At 36.0% G+C, this 21832-nt stretch overlaps 2 protein-coding genes across 3 annotated transcripts; one reads left to right on the top strand and one right to left on the bottom strand.

Moving 5' to 3' along the window:
• Window positions 1–4987: 4987 nt before the first annotated feature.
• LOC131631731 (proteasome subunit alpha type-2-A) lies at window positions 4988–15528 on the top strand. Of its 2 annotated transcripts, none has more exons than XM_058902497.1 (12): window positions 4988–5074; window positions 5291–5356; window positions 5458–5534; window positions 6923–6987; window positions 10935–10981; window positions 11694–11769; window positions 12258–12325; window positions 13096–13165; window positions 13369–13454; window positions 13655–13717; window positions 14248–14313; window positions 15220–15528. In XM_058902497.1, exons 2-12 carry the CDS (start codon window positions 5316–5318, stop codon window positions 15266–15268), a joined length of 708 nt encoding a protein of 235 aa, XP_058758480.1. In that variant the 5' UTR covers window positions 4988–5074; window positions 5291–5315; the 3' UTR covers window positions 15269–15528. The 2 variants fall into 2 exon arrangements, with proteins under 2 accessions (XP_058758480.1, XP_058758481.1); XM_058902498.1 differs by having other exon boundaries at window positions 5307–5356.
• Window positions 15529–16549: 1021 nt separating this feature from the next.
• LOC131631732 (style cell-cycle inhibitor 1-A-like) lies at window positions 16550–20407 on the bottom strand. The gene is made up of 4 exons (XM_058902499.1): window positions 20250–20407; window positions 19908–20024; window positions 17151–17206; window positions 16550–17012 (listed from the first exon to the last, which is right to left on the bottom strand). Exons 1-4 carry the CDS (start codon window positions 20305–20307, stop codon window positions 16785–16787), a joined length of 459 nt encoding a protein of 152 aa, XP_058758482.1. The 5' UTR covers window positions 20308–20407; the 3' UTR covers window positions 16550–16784.
• Between the last annotated feature and the right edge of the window lie 1425 nt (window positions 20408–21832).

Raw genomic sequence — 21832 nt, forward strand, 5'->3', positions numbered from 1 at the left:
ATGTCTTTGACACCACTTAATTTTTTTTAATGTTATTTTATACTTAACCAAGCGTTTGGGCTCGAGTGGCAAACGAGTTTATACAAAGGACGATATTCGAGAAATACCGAGTTCGATTTCTGGAAGAAATAACGCGTGGTTAGTGCACATGCCTCCGTAAATGCAATTTATTAAAAACTCAAATAAGTTTCACTTTACCTTCAATGCACCTCACAAATTAATTATATATTTAAAGTACATAATTCTATTTTGTTTGCCAAAGAAACACTAGTAAGGTAAATTCCTGATACTGAAGGACCAAGACATAACAAAATAAACTCCAATTATGCAATTATCTGATTCTGATGCATTAAGCATCTCAGTTCCTCGACCACGAGCACATGAAAATTGATCAAGTTCATTTATATGTATAACGAAATGCATTCCTTCTTTTACACGTATTTTGGATTGGCTCGACAAGAAGGGAGGACCCAATCCACATCCACTCTGGGACGGCCCAACGACCTAGGCCCAATCACTTATGGGCAGAAAGAGCGCTCTTTCTTCTGCCCGTCTCCAAGCTATCCATGATCTGGATGACCATATCAACTCCAACACCACTGACCGAATATCAGGCTCCTCGAATCTCACCCCCCGTCGATCAAGAACACTCCTCTTCTCGAACAACAGTTGGATTCGAGCAGTCTCCCAGTATTCCTAAGTTTACTCCTAAAATCCTGGCAGTCACGCGTTTTGGGCCTAAATCCACGATCCAGCCCAAAACACGGACTGTTAGCCACGCGGTGGGGGTAATATATAAACCCTCTCCCTCGAGAGAGTCAAGTAACACAATTTCATAACCCTAAACACTAATTCGTATTTGTGCGCCTACTGACTTGATCGTCGGAGTATCTTGTAGGTACACCCCTTCCTCATCGTCATCAACAATGTGCAAGACGTTCATGGCCCTTTTCTGGTTATGGTCCTCAAGTCAGTAAACACCCATCTGATCGAACCCGCTCTTGCTCAAAGCCCTGCACCAATCAGATCTCAGTTCCTCGCCCACGAGCACATGAAAATTGATCAAGTTTGTATATATACATAACATAATGCATTCCTTCTTTTACACCAATTTGATCGAACCCGCTCCTGCTCAAAGCCATGCACCAATCGGATCTCAGTTCCTCGCCCACGGACACATGAAAACTAGGGGTGGCAAACAGACATGTCCGCCTCGTTTAGTCCCGCTCCGCAAAAACTCGCGAAACAATGGGGCGGGGCGAGCATATTTGAGAGTGCGGATCTAAAACCTTGTCCCGCCCCGTAAAAAAGTGAGGGTGGGGCGGGGAAGGCCCGCGGGCATTGAACCTTATAGGCCTAAAAATAGTAAAATTGTATGAAAAAGTTCATGCCCGCAAAAGCCCGCAAAAAATGGAGCGGGGCGGGGCGGGCACATTAAAAGGAGTGGGTCTAAAATCTTGTCCCGCCCCGCAAAAAGGTGCGGGCAAAATGGGCTTTCCCCGCAGGCCGGACCCGTTTTGCCACCCCTAATGAAAACTGATCAAGTTTGTATATATGTATAACATAATGCATTCCTTCTTTTACACCCATCTAACCGAACCCGCTTCTACTCAAAGCCCTGCACCTATCGGATCTAGGTTCCTCGCCCACGGGCACATGAAAATTGGTCAAGTTTGTATATATGTATAACATAATGCATTCCTTCTTTTACACCCGTCTGATCGAACTCGCTCCTGCTCAAAGCCATGCACCAATCGGATCTCAGCTCCTCGCCCACAAGCACATGAAAACTGATCAAGTTTGTATATATGTATAACATTATGCATTCCTTCTGTTACACCCATCTGACCGAACCTGCTCCTGCTCAAAGCCCTGCACCAATCGGATCTCAGTTCCTCTCCCACGAGCACATGAAAATTGATTAAGTTTGTATATATGTATAACAAAATGCATTCCTTCTCTTACACTCATCTGACCGAACCCACTCCTGCTCAAAGCCCTGCACCAACCGGAGACGCGCAAGCTGAAATTCCCAGCCAGAAACACAAACAAATTGTCTCCACCAACTTGGGAAAGCAAGGACCAGTTACTCGGCAGACAAAACACCCTGCTGTAGAAAATAAGAACAATAAAAACTGAATAGTGTATTAGTCCCCCAAACTGCAACTAATGAACTGACGCCTCTCAGCAAAAACTGATTGTATATCAGTCCCCCAAACTGCAACTAATGAAACGAAGCCTTTGAAAAACAGAGGCAGACCTCCAGAGGCCAAAAACCAGAAAACTCGAACATGGTGGGTAATCCTAGCAAGCGAAGAAGCGCTTCCAGACTGCAAACAGAACCACAAAGAGACCGATAAATTAAAACTTCTGCAATTATATCGTTGTCACGAGTGGACTGATACGACGACTATACTAATGCAGACCCGAACAGGAGAAACACACCTACAAGTTGGAGAACAACGCGTGAACTTCAGAAATGATCCACACAACCAAAAACAGTTTTAGAATCCAAATACCATAAAGTAACATTATATTCAATGTACTTGATTTAATTTTCAGCCAATTCCAAGGCCAAGATATAGCAAATTCAACCATGTTGTACAGATTAATTTCCTCATTTTTAAACAGTTTCTCATTTCTTGATATTCATATGAACCATATACAAGCGAACCAAATCACCCTAACTCTCGCATAAAAAGTTCTTCCACAACCAATTAAGCCTTCAAATTGTTGAAAGTTTAGTCCTTCTTTACGGAATGCCGTTGAGATGCCCAATCAATTTGCAATATGATATCAGATACCTGCAAAAAATAGACATTCAAAGAATAGGGGGAAACCGATTCCTGAATCCCACTACCACTACAACACAATAAAGATCCTTGACCAATGACACCTCTCATAAATAGATTATCTTTTATAGAAATTTTATTTTGAAAAACCTCAAAATGAGACAGGAGATTTTTAACGGAATATATTTATTCCAAATCTTCAACCACAGGAGATTGGTCAAGCAAGATCTAGCCTATGTGATCTTCTTAAAGGTTCGTTTTACTGAATATTCATTAGCGAATGCACTATCCCCTATTTCTAAACGATTTAAATCAGACAACCGAAGAGAGTTATCTCTCCCTCCACATCTGACGGATTCATCAATATCTTCATATCTATTAGCTAACATTTTATACAAAAGATATCTTTTTTCCGATCTAAATTTCCAAACCCATTTACCTAAAAAAGAATCATTGAAAACTCTCAATTTTTTTATACCCAAACCCCCTATTCTAATGGTCCACACACCTTATCCCATTTCACCCAATTTATTTTTCTCTCCTCCTCTCTCATACCCCTTAAGAATTGTTTAAACATATCAAATTTTGAAATGATACTTAACGGAGCCTTCAAGAAAGAAAGATAATAGACCAGGATAGTTGACAAGATTGATTTGTTAATAACCACCCAACATCTGATGGGCAGTTGGTTTTGCCTCCATCTCGACAATTTGCCCCAATCGGTAAACCAAGATATTTGAATGAAGTGGATCCCACCTTGCAATTTAAGATGTTGGCCGTTTCTTCTAACTTGTTATGTGATTTCGAAGATGGTGAGTTACGGACTGAGTGGGATAGAATTCAGAAGTTGGATGTGCCAGATCCAGTTCAATATTTCATTTGGATATTGACCCCATAACAAGTTCCTTACAAACCATGTTAAGAGTATGATGGATTTAGGGTATGCCATGTGCACTTATTGTAGAGATGCTATAGAGACAAGTTTGCATGTAGTTAGCGACTCCCCTAAGGTCATACAAATATGGATGAATTTCATGCCAACTGAGCTTCGTAACTCATTTTTCAGGGAGAGTTATAGAATTGGATTAAAACTAATACCACCTTCATAGATCATGGATCAAATGGTGTTCACTAGTGTGACTTTTGGGCAATAGTTTGTCATTGTTTGTAGATGTGGAAGAATAGAGAGATTCACGATGAAGAGTATCATCGTCCAAATAATCCAAGGGCTATTGTTAAGGAGTTAATAGAGGAGAATAATCGGGCTCAAAGAGCTAATGAGAATGTTATGGAAGTTCATCGCGTGTGCAAGTGGATTAGGTGGACATCGCCTCTAGTAGGAACCTTCAAGCTCAATATTGATGGCGCTTGTATGGGTGGAATTAGAGCGGGGTATGAAGGAATTGCCAGAAATAACATAGGTTAGTGGATTAGTGGTTTTGCTAAGTATTTGGGGTCGTGTAGTGCTTATATTGCTGAGTTGTGGGGAATGTTTGAAGGTTTGAAGTATACTAGGGGCATTGGATTTACGAGGGTGGAGTTGAATATTGACTCTCTATCGGTGATCCATGCTATTCATAGTGGCATTTTTGGGAATACTGTGGGGCAAACTCTTGTTAAGAATATTCGTAGATTGTTGAATTTGCATTGATCAGTTGAAGTTGCACATACATACAAAGAGGAAAATGCTTGTGTTGATGCTTTAGAAAACATTGGTTGCTATTTAGAGTTTGATAATATGTTCTTTTCGCATATTCAAAGTCAAATTAAACATCTGGTTGAAGCAAATACGAGAGGGTTGGTTAACCCAATATTGACTATAGTGTAAGTTATTTTTCTTTTGATTGAAAACCCTCCATTCTACAAAATAAAAAAAGAAGTCAATTAAGTTAAACAAATATTTTTTCCTAAACGAATACATCCAACTTCTAACATAAAAAATCACATCTAACTATTTTAATATCCTAATAAATTTTTTTTTATCAAGGTTAACATTTACACAACACTTATTTTTATTTTAATAAATATTATTAAATTTTTCACCATCAGTATTCGACCCACTTTATCAACTAACATCAAATTATTCCATTTATCTATAGCTCTCATTGTTCGCACCTCCCAAATTACATATAGAAAAACAAGTGAAAAGATGAAGCCCAAGGCCCATTCATGTTTTAGACTTGTTGCCTACTTCTTCTCTCTCATTTTACTCCAACTTCACAGAATCTTCAAACTTTGCAACACTCTTTCTCTTTCTCTCATTTTCTCTTTCCACTTCTCAGGTTCGTTCTCTCTACAATTTCCCCTTCGTTTTCTCACCATTTTCTCTTCCTTTTCCTTCCCTAAATCGATCCATGCGATCACTACTTCACCGCGTCTTCGTTTTGTTTTAATTTAATTTTAGCAATTCGAATTTCACCTTTTTGAATTTTTTCACTAGGGTTTGTATGAAAATCGATTGTTTACAGTGTTTTTTTTTTTCAATTTGTGATTGTTAGGTTTTGTTGTTTGTAGAGATTTGTCATGGGAGATAGTCAATACTCGTTTTCTCTTACAACTTTTAGGTATGATTGTTACTATATTTCTGTATCTCTCTCTGTATTGATTGAATTGATAATGTTGTGTATGTTTGAACTGATTTTGATTCTGTTTTGTTATGGACCAGTCCTTCTGGAAAGCTTGTTCAGATTGAGCATGCTTTGACTGCTGTTGGCTCTGGACAAACTTCTCTTGGAATTAAAGGTAGTTGTTGGATCTGCTTTTCATCCTTTCTTCTTCACTGTAGATGTTGCTTCAGGGTTTAATTTGAATGAATATGATTTTAGGAAACATTAGACAGCTTTGTTGTTGATTGGTTGCTCGATGAGGGTTGATAGAGTAATGGGGTTGGCGCCGAATGGTTTATTTAGTTACTAAATGCTAAATGCTGCACCTATTTTGTGTCTATTTTTTGACTAATTGCTTGACGTAGTTAGAGAAAAGAGTTTTCTTTAGAAATGTAGACTTATATAGATCTTGAATAGATTATAAAAATAAATAAATGATAAAGCTAAATTCAGACACTCTTGCATTGGACTTTGAAAATTGCCCCTGCTTGTACAATTTTGTTGATTACCCTCAGAGACAGTTGAATGAGATTTTACTCGATCTCCATTATTGCCCTCAACCATCCAAAGGAGGAAGTAGTTCTTGCGAGGGATCTAAGATTTCCCCGATAAACTAAATGGAATGATAGTAGGTTTCACCATGGGCAGGAGATGAAAAGTGGAAGTTGAACCAGCAGCGTCGGAAATTTCACAACAGCCCATTGTAGTCCCAAGATACAGTTTTTGCAGAGGGTATGACCACACCATAAAACATAGGGCACGTTTTCAACCATGTGGAACGATTCCCAGCATACCGGGCATTCAAGCCCTTCCTCTATTCCAATGACAGAGGTCTCATCATTAGAGCATTCTGAAGTAGAATGAGTTGGGTTTGGAGAACCCTTTTTCAGTCCCGCATCTCCACTCCAGTAATACAATTTGATGCAAAATTCCACATTCTGAATCAAAATAAGTACATAACCAATCAGAAGGTATCATTCAGTCCTGAATGTGATTAACTAATGACTGACTCAGCGCCTAAAATCTGAAAAAGCCAGTAGGACAGAACCACAAAACAGTAAATTGAATTATTCATAGGTATGGTGATATATCTCAGTAAAATAGGTATGAATTGTACATAGGTAAATTCTCTTAAATATGTACCACAAACTGATAATTCTTTCACCCGATTTAAAATTCTATATTACTCATGTCATTGTCCTATTGTCTTTTAATATCGTTTTAAAACTCATTCAAATAATCTATCTTGTCTGTGCTAAAATTACTTGTAGTATGAGAAAATAGAGAATTATCCTCGCATAAATGACATTCTCTGATTGACCAATTGTTTTGATCTATATAATACAAGCTGATGATGGCCTCAAGTATGAAGGGAGTTCATATTATAATAAATTAGGATAAATTACGTTTTATTTAAATATGTACTGTTTCCTTTCTAACTCCACGGGTGTGTATGGATGATTTGTTTCTTGTAATATTGTCTGCAACTTTTGCTATTTGTAACTATGTATTTGGTTCATGCAGCTGCAAATGGAGTTGTCATTGCAACAGAGAAGAAGCTGCCGTCTATTTTGGTTGATGAAGCATCAGTATGTTTCTTTTTTTTTTTTTAATTTGTCTTCTTCAAAGTTGTATTTAATGGAGTTGTATTTAATATGGTTGTGCGATCTTTTGTCCTATGCTTTTTCTGCATCCCTAATAAATATTTGGACATCCTTTTCTAATCTGTTATTATTGTTTTCTCAGTTTTTCTAATAAACCTTCTATGCCTAGTCCTAGACTCCTAGTACTTGAAAATATAGTATGCCACATTGTTTTTTGATAGGATCAATTTAATATCTAAATAGGAAAAATAACAGAAACAGAATGATATAAGAAAATACTGACTTTTATTTGAAGTTCTCTAGAGTTCAAATGGGATCTAGGGTTACAAATAAGAGTAGAAAGCTGTAGAAAAAATGCAGAAAAGATAGAAACAGAATGGAGGCTCTTAGAGAGGCCTAGTCTCTCCCATGTGGTATATCCACTACTAATTTCTGCCTATCTAACAAACTAGCTGCTGCAATCATTTATTCAGAATCCTAGGACAATTCCCCCACTCACAGGCTGCCAGCTGTAAGCCAGCTGTGACAAGCCATGTGCAGCAAATCTACTCAATATTCTGTTCTCTCTCCTTCCCTTTTTGTCTTTTCCTAACATAGAATTTACCAAATCTACCAATTCCCTCCCCTTCAAAACTATCCTTGACCTCAAGGATAAAGTCTGGAAACTCTTCTTTTATCTTACTCACTAGTTCCCAAGAGTTTTCAAAATCTGGCAATGTTTTCCATTTGATCAACACCTCCAGTTCACCCTGCTTATTCCTCCTTTCTTCCATAACTTTCTCAGGCAAGGGCTCAAGCTGCCAGTCTTCATTCATGCAGGAGGGTAATGGTTGGGGCATAACAGAAGGAATTACAGCCTTCTTCAGCAATGATACATGGAAGACAGGATGTACCTTGGTGTCTTCAGGCAGTTTGAGCTTATAGGCTACAGCACCAATCCTCTTGATTATCTCATAAGGTCCATAATATCTTGGGCTCAACTTTTGGTTCAATCTCTGGGCCAATTTCTTCATTTTGTAAGGCTGGATTTTTAGAAAAACCATATCTCCAACTTCATATTCTACTTCCCTCCTATGTTTATTTGCCTGAGTTTTCATCACATCTTGAGCTTTGCACAATTGATCCTTCAGCTCCTTGATCATTATGTTTCTTTCAGCTGTGAGCTTATTCACCTCATCTACTACTGAAGGAGGAGTATCACCTCTGATTAACACAGGGGGGGGGTCTACCATAAAGGGCTGCAAATGGTGTAGTTTTAAGTGAAGCATGATAGTTGGTGTTGTACCAATATTCTGCCCAGGCTAACCACTTGGGCCACTGCTTAGGCTTCAACCCTGTTACACATCTCAGGTAGGTCTCCAAACATCTGTTCACCACCTCTGTCTGGCCATCAGACTGAGGATGATATGCACTGCTGTATTTCAACTGAGTCCCAGCCTGCTTCATTTCACCCACAATCTTCTCTATCTCATTTTTTAGGTAGAAGGGATATCTATAGGGTCTCAGATTAGGAATAGTTGCTCCAGGCTTTAGGATGATAGCATGATCATGCTCCCTAATAGGTGGTAGCCCATTAGGTAGATGGAATACTTCTTCAAACCTGTCCAGTAATGTCTTCCATTCATCATCCTCTACTGCTGCATTTTCTCCTTCAGCTTGCACAGATTCTACCAGCATTCCTCTTCCTTCATCATTCAAGGCTTTCAACATTTCTTCCATAGAAGCTTGTTTGGTACTTAGTACAGGGTCACCAAAAATACAATGTTCAATCTCCTCCTGCTTCCATTTCAGATATAACACACCAAAATTTGCTTCAATGCTGCCCAAACTGGCCAACCAATCCATCCCCAACACCAATTCAGCTCCACCTAACTCCATTAAGAAAAAATGTTGATTAAAGTCAACCCCTTGCACATTGAAACTCAGCCCTTCACAAACACCTTGATATTTAACCCTCTCTCCATTTCCCACCTCTATGACATAGGGAGGAGTCTCCATCAACTGTATGCCCATTCTCTCTACCAGCCTAGCATCAATGAAATTACTAGTTGCCCCTGAATCAATGAGGGTTATCAACTTCTGTCCTTGTACGGTAGCCCAAACCTTGAAGGATTTATTAGAAGTGAACCCTTGCTTGCTCTGCAGTGACAAATGTAAGGTTTTGAGTTCTGTCACTAATTCCTCCACTGCCTCAGTTTGAGTACTAACTCCCCAATTCCCCTCTTCTTCCTCACTACTAATCTCACACAGCTTGAAACTCATATGCTTAAATTTGCATATGTGCTCCCGATTCCATTTGTCACCACACTTAAAGCACAATCCCTTCTTGCTCCTCTCCTCTAACTCAGCAGGATTCAATCTCCTTCCTTTGTATCTCTCATTTGCTCCTCCACTGATGTTCTCACCATCCTTCTTAGAGCCACCTACTTCTATAGGATCTTTGATTTTCAGCAGTCCTCCTCTATCCTTCCACGAGCTCCCCTTCTTTTGGCAAACTTCATTTTTCTCTTCAATTAATAATGCTCTATCCATGAGGTCAGATAAACCTTGACTCTCATAGAGCTTTAGTTCAGCCTGAATCTCCTCCTTCAAACCATTCAAAAAAATGGAATCTAACATTATTCTTTCCTCTCTTCTTAAAGGAGCTACTAACCTCTCAAACTTCTCCATATACTCCACAACAGTCCCTTTTTGTTTCAAACTCAGCAGGGGGCCCATCGGGTTTTGCATCATACCCGGTTGAAATCTTCTCATCACCGCAATCTTAAATTCCTCCCAAGTCCTTAGTGGTGCTTGTTCTTCCCACCACTGATACCAATTCAAAGCTCTATCCTCCATAGCCAGTACCACTGCGTCTAGCTTGTCACGTACTCGTATCCCATTCAAATGGAAGTATCTCTCTACGCGAACCAGCCAACCAAATGCGTCATCTCCCTTAAAGATTGGAATTTCCAATCTTCGTTTGTTTCCCAAAAACCTAGACCCATTTCCGCCACCGTGACGACGAGTTCTGGGTCGAGAATCTCGTGACACAGTGCTTCTCTCACTTCCTTCCTCATCGTCGTACTCGTGCTCGCTCCCATATCTATGTGTCCTTCGTGGTCGATCCTGAAGCAGTTGGCGTATCTGCTCCATCGTGACTTGGGGTTTCGCTTGTTGTTCCAGAACCAGCAGTCTGATTTGATCTAAGGTTCCTTCAAAATTGTTCATTCTCTGCTCCATCGTGTCTACTCTATTTTCCATGATGCTCCTTGTATTGACCATTCACAAACTGATGAAACCAAGGCTCTAGATACCAAATTGATAGGATCAATTTAATATCTAAATAGGAAAAATAACAGAAACAGAATGATATAAGAAAATACTGACTTTTATTTGAAGTTCTCTAGAGTTCAAATGGGATCTAGGGTTACAAATAAGAGTAGAAAGCTGTAGAAAAAATGCAGAAAAGATAGAAACAGAATGGAGGCTCTTAGAGAGGCCTAGTCTCTCCCATGTGGTATATCCACTACTAATTTCTGCCTATCTAACAAACTAGCTGCTGCAATCATTTATTCAGAATCCTAGGACAATTCCCCCACTCACAGGCTGCCAGCTGTAAGCCAGCTGTGACAAGCCATGTGCAGCAAATCTACTCAATATTCTGTTCTCTCTCCTTCCCTTTTTGTCTTTTCCTAACATAGAATTTACCAAATCTACCAAATTTTTCTTTGAATAGTATTTGCTAAGTGGAAAATGTTCTTTTTATATCTGGATAATTAAGGATATTTGCTAGTATGGCCATTGATAAAACAAAATATTTTGGCTAGTTTCTGCAAACTGCTTGTGAACTTACTTTTTTGAAAAAAAACTTTGAAGATATTTGTTTTTTCATTTCATTTGTTTGAGATTTGACACATTCGGGTCTTACACTTTTTGTCATATGATTGCAGGTCCAGAAAATTCAGTTATTAACACCAAATATAGGTGTTGTCTACAGGTTTTTTTTCTTCATACATGTTTAAGTTATAACATATTTCTACAGCATTATTATTTTGTTGTACTATAGTGGCTGCTTCATGTAATGGCAGTTGATGGTTGATTTTGAATGTGTTCTTAAACACAATATGCCATTGAAGTTTCTAGTAGGAAACCGGAGAAATTGAAATTAATGAATGATAGAATAGAAGTGTATTATTGAAAACTAAATGTACAACAGAGAATTCTATCCAAGGGTTTTCCCTTCTCAAAAGATCCCTCCTTTTGTTTACAAAACCATCAGAAGTACTCGATGAACCCTACTAAACGGATTCCCCACTAGAATAAAAGTATTTCATGAAAAGCTTGAAAGACTACCTAACTAATCTTACTAATGGACCAAACCCCAACAGATCAGTTGTCCTTATTCTACTTAATGATACATCCTAGCAAGCAGTGTCCAACTTTTTGAGAACTGGAAAGGCAGCCTGAGGGAAGTGACTCAACTTTTTTCTGGGAAAAATCTTTAGCATTTATTATGTATAGAATGGAAATAGGCATGCCATGCTTAAACCTTCTTAAAGAAATGATAGAAGGAAAACATATGTTTTCAGTCAAAACATTAATAAGTGTTGTCATTGGCGAAGTGTAAAGTGTTGTCATTTATTATTTAAATTTAAATTGTTTTCAGATATTAAATTTAATTGGCTTCAATTTTGTTCTTTGTTGTTCAGTGGCATGGGTCCTGATTTCCGAGTTTTGGTACGAAAAAGCAGGAAGCAAGCTGAGCAGTATCACCGATTATATAAAGTATGGTATATAATTTTATTTTGCAACATTCTTCCTTGGTCTATATTTGGTCAATATGCTTCAGTTATAGTGTTATCACCTTCACTTTGGAATGAATTTTATTGTTTAAATGTTACTTGGTAGTATAACATGTCCATCCATATGTTGTATGCTGATTCCCTTTTTTTCTGTTGATTGGAATGAGTTAGGATACATTTCCTCTTCAACCGTAGAATCTTAATTATTCTTGTTGCAGACTTGTGGGGGATGTATTCTGAGTGTTGGTTTGTTATACATTGATTACATATTTCATAGAGCATTTCTTTTTCTGGATAGTGCCAAGTACTTTTTAATTGTCTTTGTTAAAACTACACAATTTATGCTATTGATAATGTTTATCTCTGAATATATATTTTCTAGTCCACATGTCTTTTCTGTTATCTTCTCGTATTCTATAATGGATCTTTTATTAAAAGTAGACTATCTGATATTGTAAGTTAAAATTGCAGGAACCAATCCCTGTCACTCAACTAGTAAGGGAAGTTGCCGCGGTTATGCAGGAATTTACTCAGTCTGGGTAATAACTCAGTTTGTAGTGTCTGCATTTTATTTTCACAGCTGAATTTTTTCTTTATATATTCATTGCATATAAGTTTATGTTATGTATGAATGTCATCTCTCCCACTACACAAAAATTAAGATAGTGGATAATACGGTTTAATCAAGGTAAAAATTAGCATTTTATCCTCATCAATTTGGAGTTTTTGCTAAATTCCACAACTTCTACCTGTGTTCTGTTTTTTCAACTTGTCTTCCATATTATCCCCTCACTAGAATTTTCCAACTACAGTTTCATTTCAGCCCCTTTAATTTTGAACAATAAGATTATTTTTATAACAGAAAAATTACCAAAATTATCCACTTCAATCAACATGAAGTATCCGTTGTGATGCTTTTCAAAGTTAATAGATATTAATTTTTATAACTAAATTGCATGTTGAGGGATTGTTTCAGGAAAAAACTCAATTATCATTATATGTTGAGGGAAATTTGAAATAAGTCTAAGACAAGGTGTTTGAAACTTGAGATATTTTCCTCTCTGAAAGAACTTGTATTTGTTGATCCAATGACAGTAGCATCATGAGTTGGTTTCAGTGCAACTGTTGGGAACTCCAAGTTTTGATAAACATTTTGGTTCCTACTCGAATTCCACAATGTACCTCTAATTTAGTGCAGCGAACTTAATTAGACCCTCTTACTTATTTTTATTCTCAACAGCTCCTTTTTCTTCACATTTTCCCCCTTTACTATCTTTGGAGTTTAATATTTCTTCTTTTGCTCTAATAGTGGTGTTAGGCCTTTTGGAGTGTCCTTGCTAGTTGCTGGATTTGATGATAATGGACCACAACTATATCAGGTATGACATGCTGTACATGTAAAAAGTTTAGACAATATTCATTCATTGGAAAAAATCAGTGTTCTTTGTATTGCTGATCGAGGATGTTGCACTTAGATTTTTTTGAGAGGTTCTTGCACTTAGAAATGTTTAAAGTTAATGGAGTTTTTAGTTAGAGAAGGGAAAATTGAAGGTTGTTTTTGGTCAATTTGTTTTTGCTGTAGGTCGATCCATCTGGTTCATATTTTTCTTGGAAAGCTTCCGCTATGGGGAAAAATGTTTCTAATGCTAAGACATTTCTTGAGAAGAGGTATGCTTTATGATAAATGATGATAATATTGTAGGTAAATATGTAGTGTATCAATGTCTGATGTCTAGTTGTGTCCATTAGGTGGTTTGACTCTTAATTTTAGAGGTTGTAACTTTTCATTTCTGTTTGATGTTAGTATTGTTGATTACAATTATACCTCAATGCTTATCAATTCAATTTTTTCTTCATTCCAATTGTAGGTACACTGATGATATGGAGCTCGACGATGCAGTCCACACAGCAATATTGACACTGAAGGAAGGGTAGGGGAAATACCATTTAAAGTTTATGCACTGAATAAAACTTTAGTGAAAATATCATATTTAACTATTACAGTCAATTAAGAGGCTTACAAAATTTTATAACTTTTTTGTTTGTTTCTGTTTTCATTCTATCAATGTTTTTTCCTGGCATATGTAGTATATGGTAGCTTTGGTGTTTCAGAATTATAAATTGAAGAAGGAAATGTATCTAAGACTAGCTTAATGGGTTCACTTGGAAAAAAAAATAGAGGCTAATCCTATCTAGGGTGATAAAGCACATTTTTATATTAGTGATCTTGACTTTACCAAGGAGCATCCCTCACTATGAGCTGACTTTATGGTATTGGTAGCAAGGTTCCTTGGAAAATTAGAAAATGAAAGGGAGTGAGAACTGCATATATTTTTCCATTGACAAATTTTACGTCGTCTATTTTTATTCTCTTGTTTGCCTTATTGTATTTTGCAAACTATCTGATCTTTCCTAGTCTCTGAAACTATTCCGTTGGTTTTCTTTTGTTGGTGTTTTCTAGGTTTGAGGGACAGATCTCAGCAAAAAATATTGAAATTGGCATAATTGGTGCTGACAAAAAGTTCAGGTGCATATCTCCATTCACTAAGCTATAATTTAGCTGACTTTTCTATCTTGTATTTTACCTTTTTAGTACTTACTTATTTGAACCTTGCTTCGTCTGGTTTCTGTCATTGATCAAGTTGAGTTAAATTTTTGGTTACCCAATCTGAATGAATAAATTAGGAGTATGTTGAAATACAGGATAAGTTGCTTCCCAAAAATTTAACAGGATAAGTTGCTTCCCAAAAATTTAACGAAATGGTTAGGACTATGGTGTGCTTGCTTTACACTTGCACCAAAGGTCAAACAAAACCTAGATCAAGTCCGTTGGGTCTTGCTCAGTTTGGTTATTAGTTTTGAAAATTTGAAAAAACAAGATCACATTCAGTTTCGTGGTTTTCACTTTCAAAAATTGTTTGAAGTTGATAGAAACCAGAATTTTAGGTAAACAACTGTCTATTATTGAATGGGAAATGGTGAGCTCAAGGCTCTACAATGGTAGAAAAATGGAACAAGAAAATGTAAATCAGAGTTGTTGAAATGGAAACAGTAGGGTATAATAGATTGGGACTTGACATGTTTTAATACAAAACAATGATAAACTCTTTTTATTTAAAAAAATAAGCTAACAGTTTTAAAGTTAATTCCATCTTAGAAAAACCTGTTTTGTGTTTTTTTAAAGTTTATACTCAAAAATCAAAATACTGAAAACTTGCAACCAACCGAATAAGTCTGGAAGTTCTTGTTTCTTGCCACCAAGTTTTGAAATCAATGACATGTATATTCCTTTTCTTCATATATTCTGCTGCAAGTAGAAATATTATTTTCTTATCTTTTACTGGTGTATTGGTGCATAAAATGACAAGTTCAAGTCTTTGTTTTAAATGCCTGATTTCACATGTTAATAGTCTGTTGATTAATTATTTTTCAGGGTATTGACACCAGCTGAAATTGATGATTATTTGGGTGAAGTAGAGTGATCTTACAATGAAGAATCCATCCTTGTGTTCTCGAAGTTGGTGTTTGTTTAGTTGAGTTTAATTGAATTTCAAGATGGGTTGATAATGAAGACTTGTGATGGCACTGACAAATTTGTGAGCTAATCTTGTAGTGTGGCCAACAATTCTTCTGAAAAACTTTTCTCCAAAGCCATCAGAATTACTATATACAAACCTAGCTTGTTTGAATATATGATGAGACAATGACTTTTAATGACCATTCTAATTTATTTTCCCTTTTATGATCTGATTGCACATTATCTCTTTGTTTTCCATTTTGCTAGTACTTAATAATTTTTAACTGTTTTTACCTTTTCTTTTTGAATAAAAACTAAAACATTAAAAGGAGGGATTGATAGAAAACAATATTCAAAGGAGGGATTGATACCCAACAACAATAAAGCTTTGTGATTACAAATCCAGCCAAAGCTTGTGCTGGCTCATTTCCCTTCTTACGAACAAAATTGAACAAAAATCAGACATTAGTATCTTTATTTCCAAATCTTTGACATAGTTGCGCTAGTCCTCCCCAGTATGAAAGGGTGAAATTGTTTCTATGAATTGCTTTAATAACCCCTCAGCATTATTCAGTAACTGCAATCCTACACTCAACCTTTGTCTTTAGGGGATTTTTTATTGAAACTTTAGTGGTGCTCCTACATTTCGGTAAAAAGTCAATAATACTTTTAAAACAATACAAAACAAAAAATATGAAAGTAAAATGGAATATGGAATAGAGGGAGCAATGCGAGAGGCACCCACAACATGAGAATATCATTTTTTAGTATTTAGTGTCACTATTTTTTAGCTATGCTTCAGGATAAGTTTGTGTGACTTGAAGAATGTATTGGAAAACGAAACTCAGCTTCTGTTGGCTCAAAGAGGACAGAACAAGATGAAGAAACAGATGAAAAGTATCGAGAGAATCAATACAAGGCTACGTGACACTTCAAGAATGGACATAGAACCTCAACAGTGTTAGAATAAAAATAATATGCAATAGAATAAAAAGGAGTATCATATTAATATCAGTATAGTTCAAATTAAAGATTTTTTGTTGTAACATTAATCAAATCGTTCTACAGTTTATTCGATCTTTGAGCCTAAAAATATAAAGAATAAATTACTTGGTTGATCATTTATCTTAATTTCCAATTTTGAATTGTCATTATTTTCTTTCAAATTTAGTCTCGCAAGTGCTAAAACATTATGATTGAGCACAATGTTTGAAAGCGATATACCTATCCATCACTCTGCAAATCATAAACCGAATCTCCTACTTCATTTTTTCAACTCTATCTGTTTTCTGTTCTTTACACTTTTTCTTTTCGACGCAATGAACAACTGGTCCTCGAAGACTGATGCAAGTGTGCAATTTATGCAGATAAAAGAACATCTATAATTACTGAGTTTCAAGTCAGTTGTTAGTTACTGTTAGAAAGAAACTCTAAACAAAGGGTCTAGGGATTGTGTCAAAATGAAAGCTCTTTCGTCAAATCTACTTCTTGATTTTCCAGTTATGGGATGAGCGAGGCGCAGTTGCAATGCCTTCATAGTAATTCGACTCAAGCTTTCCTCTATTCCAAGCTTTCACAAATTCTGCAAACAGCTCACGCGCTGACTCTGATGAAAGATCAGAAAAAAACACATTCTTCTCTTCTTTCAGCCAGGTAGCAAATTCATTATTCTTAGCAAAATAGTCATCACTGGACAATTCTTGAAAATCCTACATTTGAAATAAAGAGAAGCCATAAATACCAATGAACCACTGGATAACTAACCTAAACAATCACAGTTTCTGACTAAATATCAATAACTGGATAGTAACATTTTTAGTAATATTGGGACTGGGAACATAACTCACCACATTGACTTCACCTTTGCTGCGTTTACTTTTGTGCTTGTCTTTTGACTTCTTCTCTGAAATGACAACAGAATGTCAAGATAAAATAAAGTATCATTATTATAATTGCTATGATAAGTAAGATGCATCTCACATTATAAACCGGTTTTGTAAAGTTGAATTAGGTCTAACCCAAATTTTAAGACTAGGATTGACTTCGATTAGATGCAATGAAGGTAATTTAGGATTTACTATGATAAAGGCAGCTAGGATACCGATATGGAAGCAGGGTCTCCCAGACTTCAAACTTAGGTATCATCCTAGAATTTTAACTACGTCTAACTCAACCTCAAAACTAGCTCAACAAGTAAAGGGCTGTCTAGGCCGTTTAAAGATTACTTGGGCAACATTTCTAGTCAATGTGAGATCTCACGTAGTATTTAGACATAGAGATTAAGTTATCTAGGATATCGGAATGACATTTGTATGGGTCAGGGATATATTGTAATTGAGGTGGCAGTTACAGTTTTTAAGTAATTAGGATTCTTAGCTATCGATTTTGTTTCCTCATTAACCGTTCAGTCTTTAATTTAGAATAAAATTTTATTGGCTGTCCTTTTTCTCCCCCTTGTCATTCCCCCTATTTCTATGTTCTTTCTTATCTAAAAAATCTCCACCAAATTTGTCTTTCTTCCATATTATGTTTGGTTTCTGCTACATTAATAAAAGTATACGAACTGAAAATTTCAAATTTCCTTATTATTGGATAAGCCTTGAATGTTCATCTTTTGAAGGATCACAGCAAGTCCTAGATTACCTTCATTGCAGCTAATCGAAGCCTATCTTAGTCTTAAAATTTGAGTTGGACCTATATTAACCCTACAAAACTGTTTTATAAGGTGAGAGATGCTTATTATAAACATATTTCAAGCCATATCTCATTGAAAGTGAGACTCTCAACACTCTTCCCTCACGCCCAAGACTTGACATCCGGAGCATAACCCGATAGTGATTAGCCCAACAAATCTTGAATATGTTATGATACTATCTTAAAAGTTGAGTTGGACATAATTCAACCCTCAAAAACCAGGTTGTAAAAAGGGAAACCTTACTTCTAAACACATTTTCAGGCCATGTCTTATTGAATGTGGAACTCTTAACACCAAAATTTGTCAGGCCACCTATATGTGTGTAGTCTTGCAAACTTTAGACTCCAAATATCCTATACTAGGCGTGAAAGGGCGATGTTGATATTGAGAATAACTCTATAATCATATTAGTCCTTATAATAGTCGGACAACGATCACTCCTTGTGCTAGTATCTGAGGTTAGTTAAGCCTAACCCAAATTCTATGATACTCAATACATTCAATCAAACATACATCATCAATATTTCCAAAGGGAAAAATAGGAATAGGTAACAAGTTGAATCTGCTATGAAATGGGGCAAGACCATGATGGCTTATGCTCAAAATCCCAAGCAATAAGCCTAAATGAATTAATGTCATCTAAATTGCAAGCCTGAAGATTTTACTTTACAGAACTGGAAAATGGTTGCATAATGATTTGTGACACACTCCTTTTCAAACATCTATGTATATAAAAAACAAGATGCCTAAAACAAATTGTACATTCAAATTTATCTCAAAATATCGCCATGTTCGTGGACTAGATCATTGAAGATCTCATAGAAACCACCATCTTTGCAGTTAGTCTATACTCTACAATACACAACCTCTTGATTTCTATTTTATAGTTCTAACTCCTACGATCTTCCATGCCAAAATGACTACTATAAATCCTTCAGTTTTCATGTTCCTCTACTTAGAATAATTTTGTTAAGTAGAGACATGATTCTAATATTATACAAACAATCACAACCTAAACCATTTTGAAAACAACATTGCTGACAAACAAATACAAATAAGTTTAAAGTATCCAATTTACCATTCATTTAATTTCTAGGTTTAGCATTCTTATCAAATTCAGTTATTCAAATTTTAATGTAAAAAGTTCTAACAAAGTTGAAATTCGTTACTCATACCCAAAAATCAAACCAACACCTAAATACGCATCTAAGTCCCATAATAAAAATGACTTCTTAGTCTTGCAGCAACTACATCAAAAGAAAAGAAACAAAGTATATTTCAGCACTGAAATATATTGACCAACTAATCATAAATCGATCTTTGGACTGACTAATTTGAGTTTAAATCTACTCGTATAGGCACTTGAGAGACTCTTTGGAGAGCTTATGAGATTAATTTATGACATGTCCATAAGTTATGTTCATCTTATTTCCATAACCTCTTTAGGATAGCTTGTCAAAAGTGCTTATAGCTTACACAAAACCAATTTGATTTTAATAAGCATGTACTCCTATGATAGTCACTTAGTGTATGTTTGGTTTAGAGTCAAAAACAATTTTAGAAGTGTAGAATTGATTTTGGAATGATTTTAAGGTGTTTGATTCTTCTAAAATAGAATTGGTTCTGCCTCAACAACTAATTCTACTAGCTAGAATTTGTAGCTTTTTAGCTTAAACGTGATTTTTACATTAAAATTTACAGTTCAACTCAACTCACTACTACGTATATTTATCTAAACATAAATCATTTTACCTTCAACTAACTTTTAGCTAGAATCAGTTTTACATAATCAATTAATTCAAAATCAATTCTTTTCAGCGCAGCACGAAACACGAAACACGCTTGAGGTAGTTATCGTAAAAGGGCTAAAGAGACTGAACCAAACATAAATAAACAAATAAATAAGTACCCTTATCAGATTTATCTTTGGAGTGTTTCTTGTCCTTCCTTTTATCTCTCTTTTCCCTCTTCCTGTTCTTCTTTTCCTCATCATCTATTGTTCTCTTCCTCTTGTGTTTCTTCTCATCTGCGAATAATCAACACTAAGATACAAAATTAATAACAATAATATGCAAAAAATTCCTATTTTGAAGAACTAGTTAAAATAATTTTCAGCTAAATCAGTAAGATTAAATGCAAAAAATCCCAAAAATAAAAATTCAACCCTAATTGTTTTCCTCCGGTACAGCAAAAGAGTGCTGCACAGCGAATGAAAAAGAGAAATGAATTGGGTAGTGGAAAAATGAAGTACCTTCGGATTCGGATGGCGAAGAATAAGCTGTTCTCTTCGATTTTCGATCGCTTCCCATAATCGATTATTTGAAAATGAATAAGTTCACAACACAATCGATTAAAGTAATATATTCAACTAAATTTTGATTATTTATGCGGTTACACCAACATTGCAGTTTAGACCTTAGACCTTCTTTTACATGAATTAATTATTGATATTTTTTTTTATAAAAAATTTCATTATTTGGTTTTTTAAAAACAATTTCTCATCCCACCCCACACCTTCTTACGCATCACCGAATTGACCAAAATGTCCTCGTACTTTCGTAGATGTAGTTTTGAAAGCACTTTTTTATTTTAACGTTGTTTTATTCTGTAGATACACATACGAAAGATTTTTCGTAGATGCATATACGGAACTAAGCAAAACTCAAAAAACCAGAACAACATCATTTGTAACGATAAAACATCCATTCATTGATTAAAATCAACATTGATTAAAAGATACATCAAAATTTCCAACAGAAAATTAAGAAAACTAAGAGATCTAAGAAATTACAACAGTTAAAACAATGTCATCTGATTCATGCATCATTATAACGAAATCAACGTCGCCTTCCATTTCATCCCACCAACGTTCCTTTTCTTCGGTCTCTGAAGAGGTCCTTGTTCTAAGCCTCTAGATCCTTCTGATGACTTCGTCGGGTTTGTACTCCCTCTAAAAAAGACATCAGAGTCCTCTTGAGTTGGTCGAAGGAATGGATGTTCCAAAACTTAACTGGCATAGGGGGTTTGACGGAAGAGAAAATAACATGCCCATCCCTTCTGAGATAAACCGGTTCAGGATCGGGACGCTTGGATGATGTTCCCTGCGCTGAACATGGCCTTATGTGAGCCATTTTTGTATTTGTGTTTGTGTTTGTGTGTAATAATTCAACCCAAGAAACCCCAAATTTATAAAAGCATTTGGTGATTTTGGACCACACAATTTCTGTCACAGAATGTTCCGTAGATATATCTATGGAAGCGTCATATATTTCTCCGTTAAGTAGATGCATCTATGGTAAACACCCATAATTTTCAATATCAGACTCTTCCGTAGATACATCTACAGAAGTTTCCTTGTTAGTTTTTTTAGCAGAACTCAATGCAGTAGCAGCATAAAACACAAAAACATAAACACTATAAAACACATAGACACAAACACATAAACACAAAAAAGGATTATATTGCAATGTTATAGAGTGCATATATTACACTTTGAAACTAGAGAAATACATCAAAAGAACTATCACCGGCTAAATCTATTGTAAGTTCTAATCCTGACTTTTCGGCATTTAACTCCTTTTCGATGTTGTTCAACCTTTCGGCAGCTTCAGTATGATGAAGTCCCCATTCCGGTGACGTAGGTGGTATGGGGCATCCTAGTTTCAAGTAAACTTGCACAAAATGTTTTAATTTTGCGAGCCATCCAACGCACATAATATGATCATCAAAATTTGTAGGAGGTGCGATGCGGAGCGGAAAAAAGGTTTCAGAAAAACCATATCATGGCAAGTCAATGCATACCATGTCATATGAGCACGCAATAAGATGTCCCAT

This window comes from Vicia villosa, unplaced genomic scaffold, assembly GCF_029867415.1.
Source record: "Vicia villosa cultivar HV-30 ecotype Madison, WI unplaced genomic scaffold, Vvil1.0 ctg.000858F_1_1, whole genome shotgun sequence".
NCBI lineage: Eukaryota > Viridiplantae > Streptophyta > Magnoliopsida > Fabales > Fabaceae > Vicia > Vicia villosa.

Bases quoted from the DNA above. Each gene is read 5' to 3' on its own strand.
- LOC131631731 (XM_058902497.1), top strand. From the start codon at position 5,316: ATGGGAGATAGTCAATACTCGTTTTCTCTTACAACTTTTAG. The intron at 6,988-10,934 runs GTATGTTTCTTT...ATATGATTGCAG, and splicing joins TTTTGGTTGATGAAGCATCA to GTCCAGAAAATTCAGTTATT. The intron at 12,326-13,095 runs GTAATAACTCAG...TTGCTCTAATAG, and splicing joins CAGGAATTTACTCAGTCTGG to TGGTGTTAGGCCTTTTGGAG.
- LOC131631732 (XM_058902499.1), bottom strand. From the start codon at position 20,307: ATGGGAAGCGATCGAAAATCGAAGAGAACAGCTTATTCTTCGCCATCC. The intron at 20,025-20,249 runs GTACTTCATTTT...GATTATTCGCAG, and splicing joins TTCGCCATCCGAATCCGAAG to ATGAGAAGAAACACAAGAGG. The intron at 17,207-19,907 runs GTACTTATTTAT...TTGTCATTTCAG, and splicing joins CAAAGATAAATCTGATAAGG to AGAAGAAGTCAAAAGACAAG.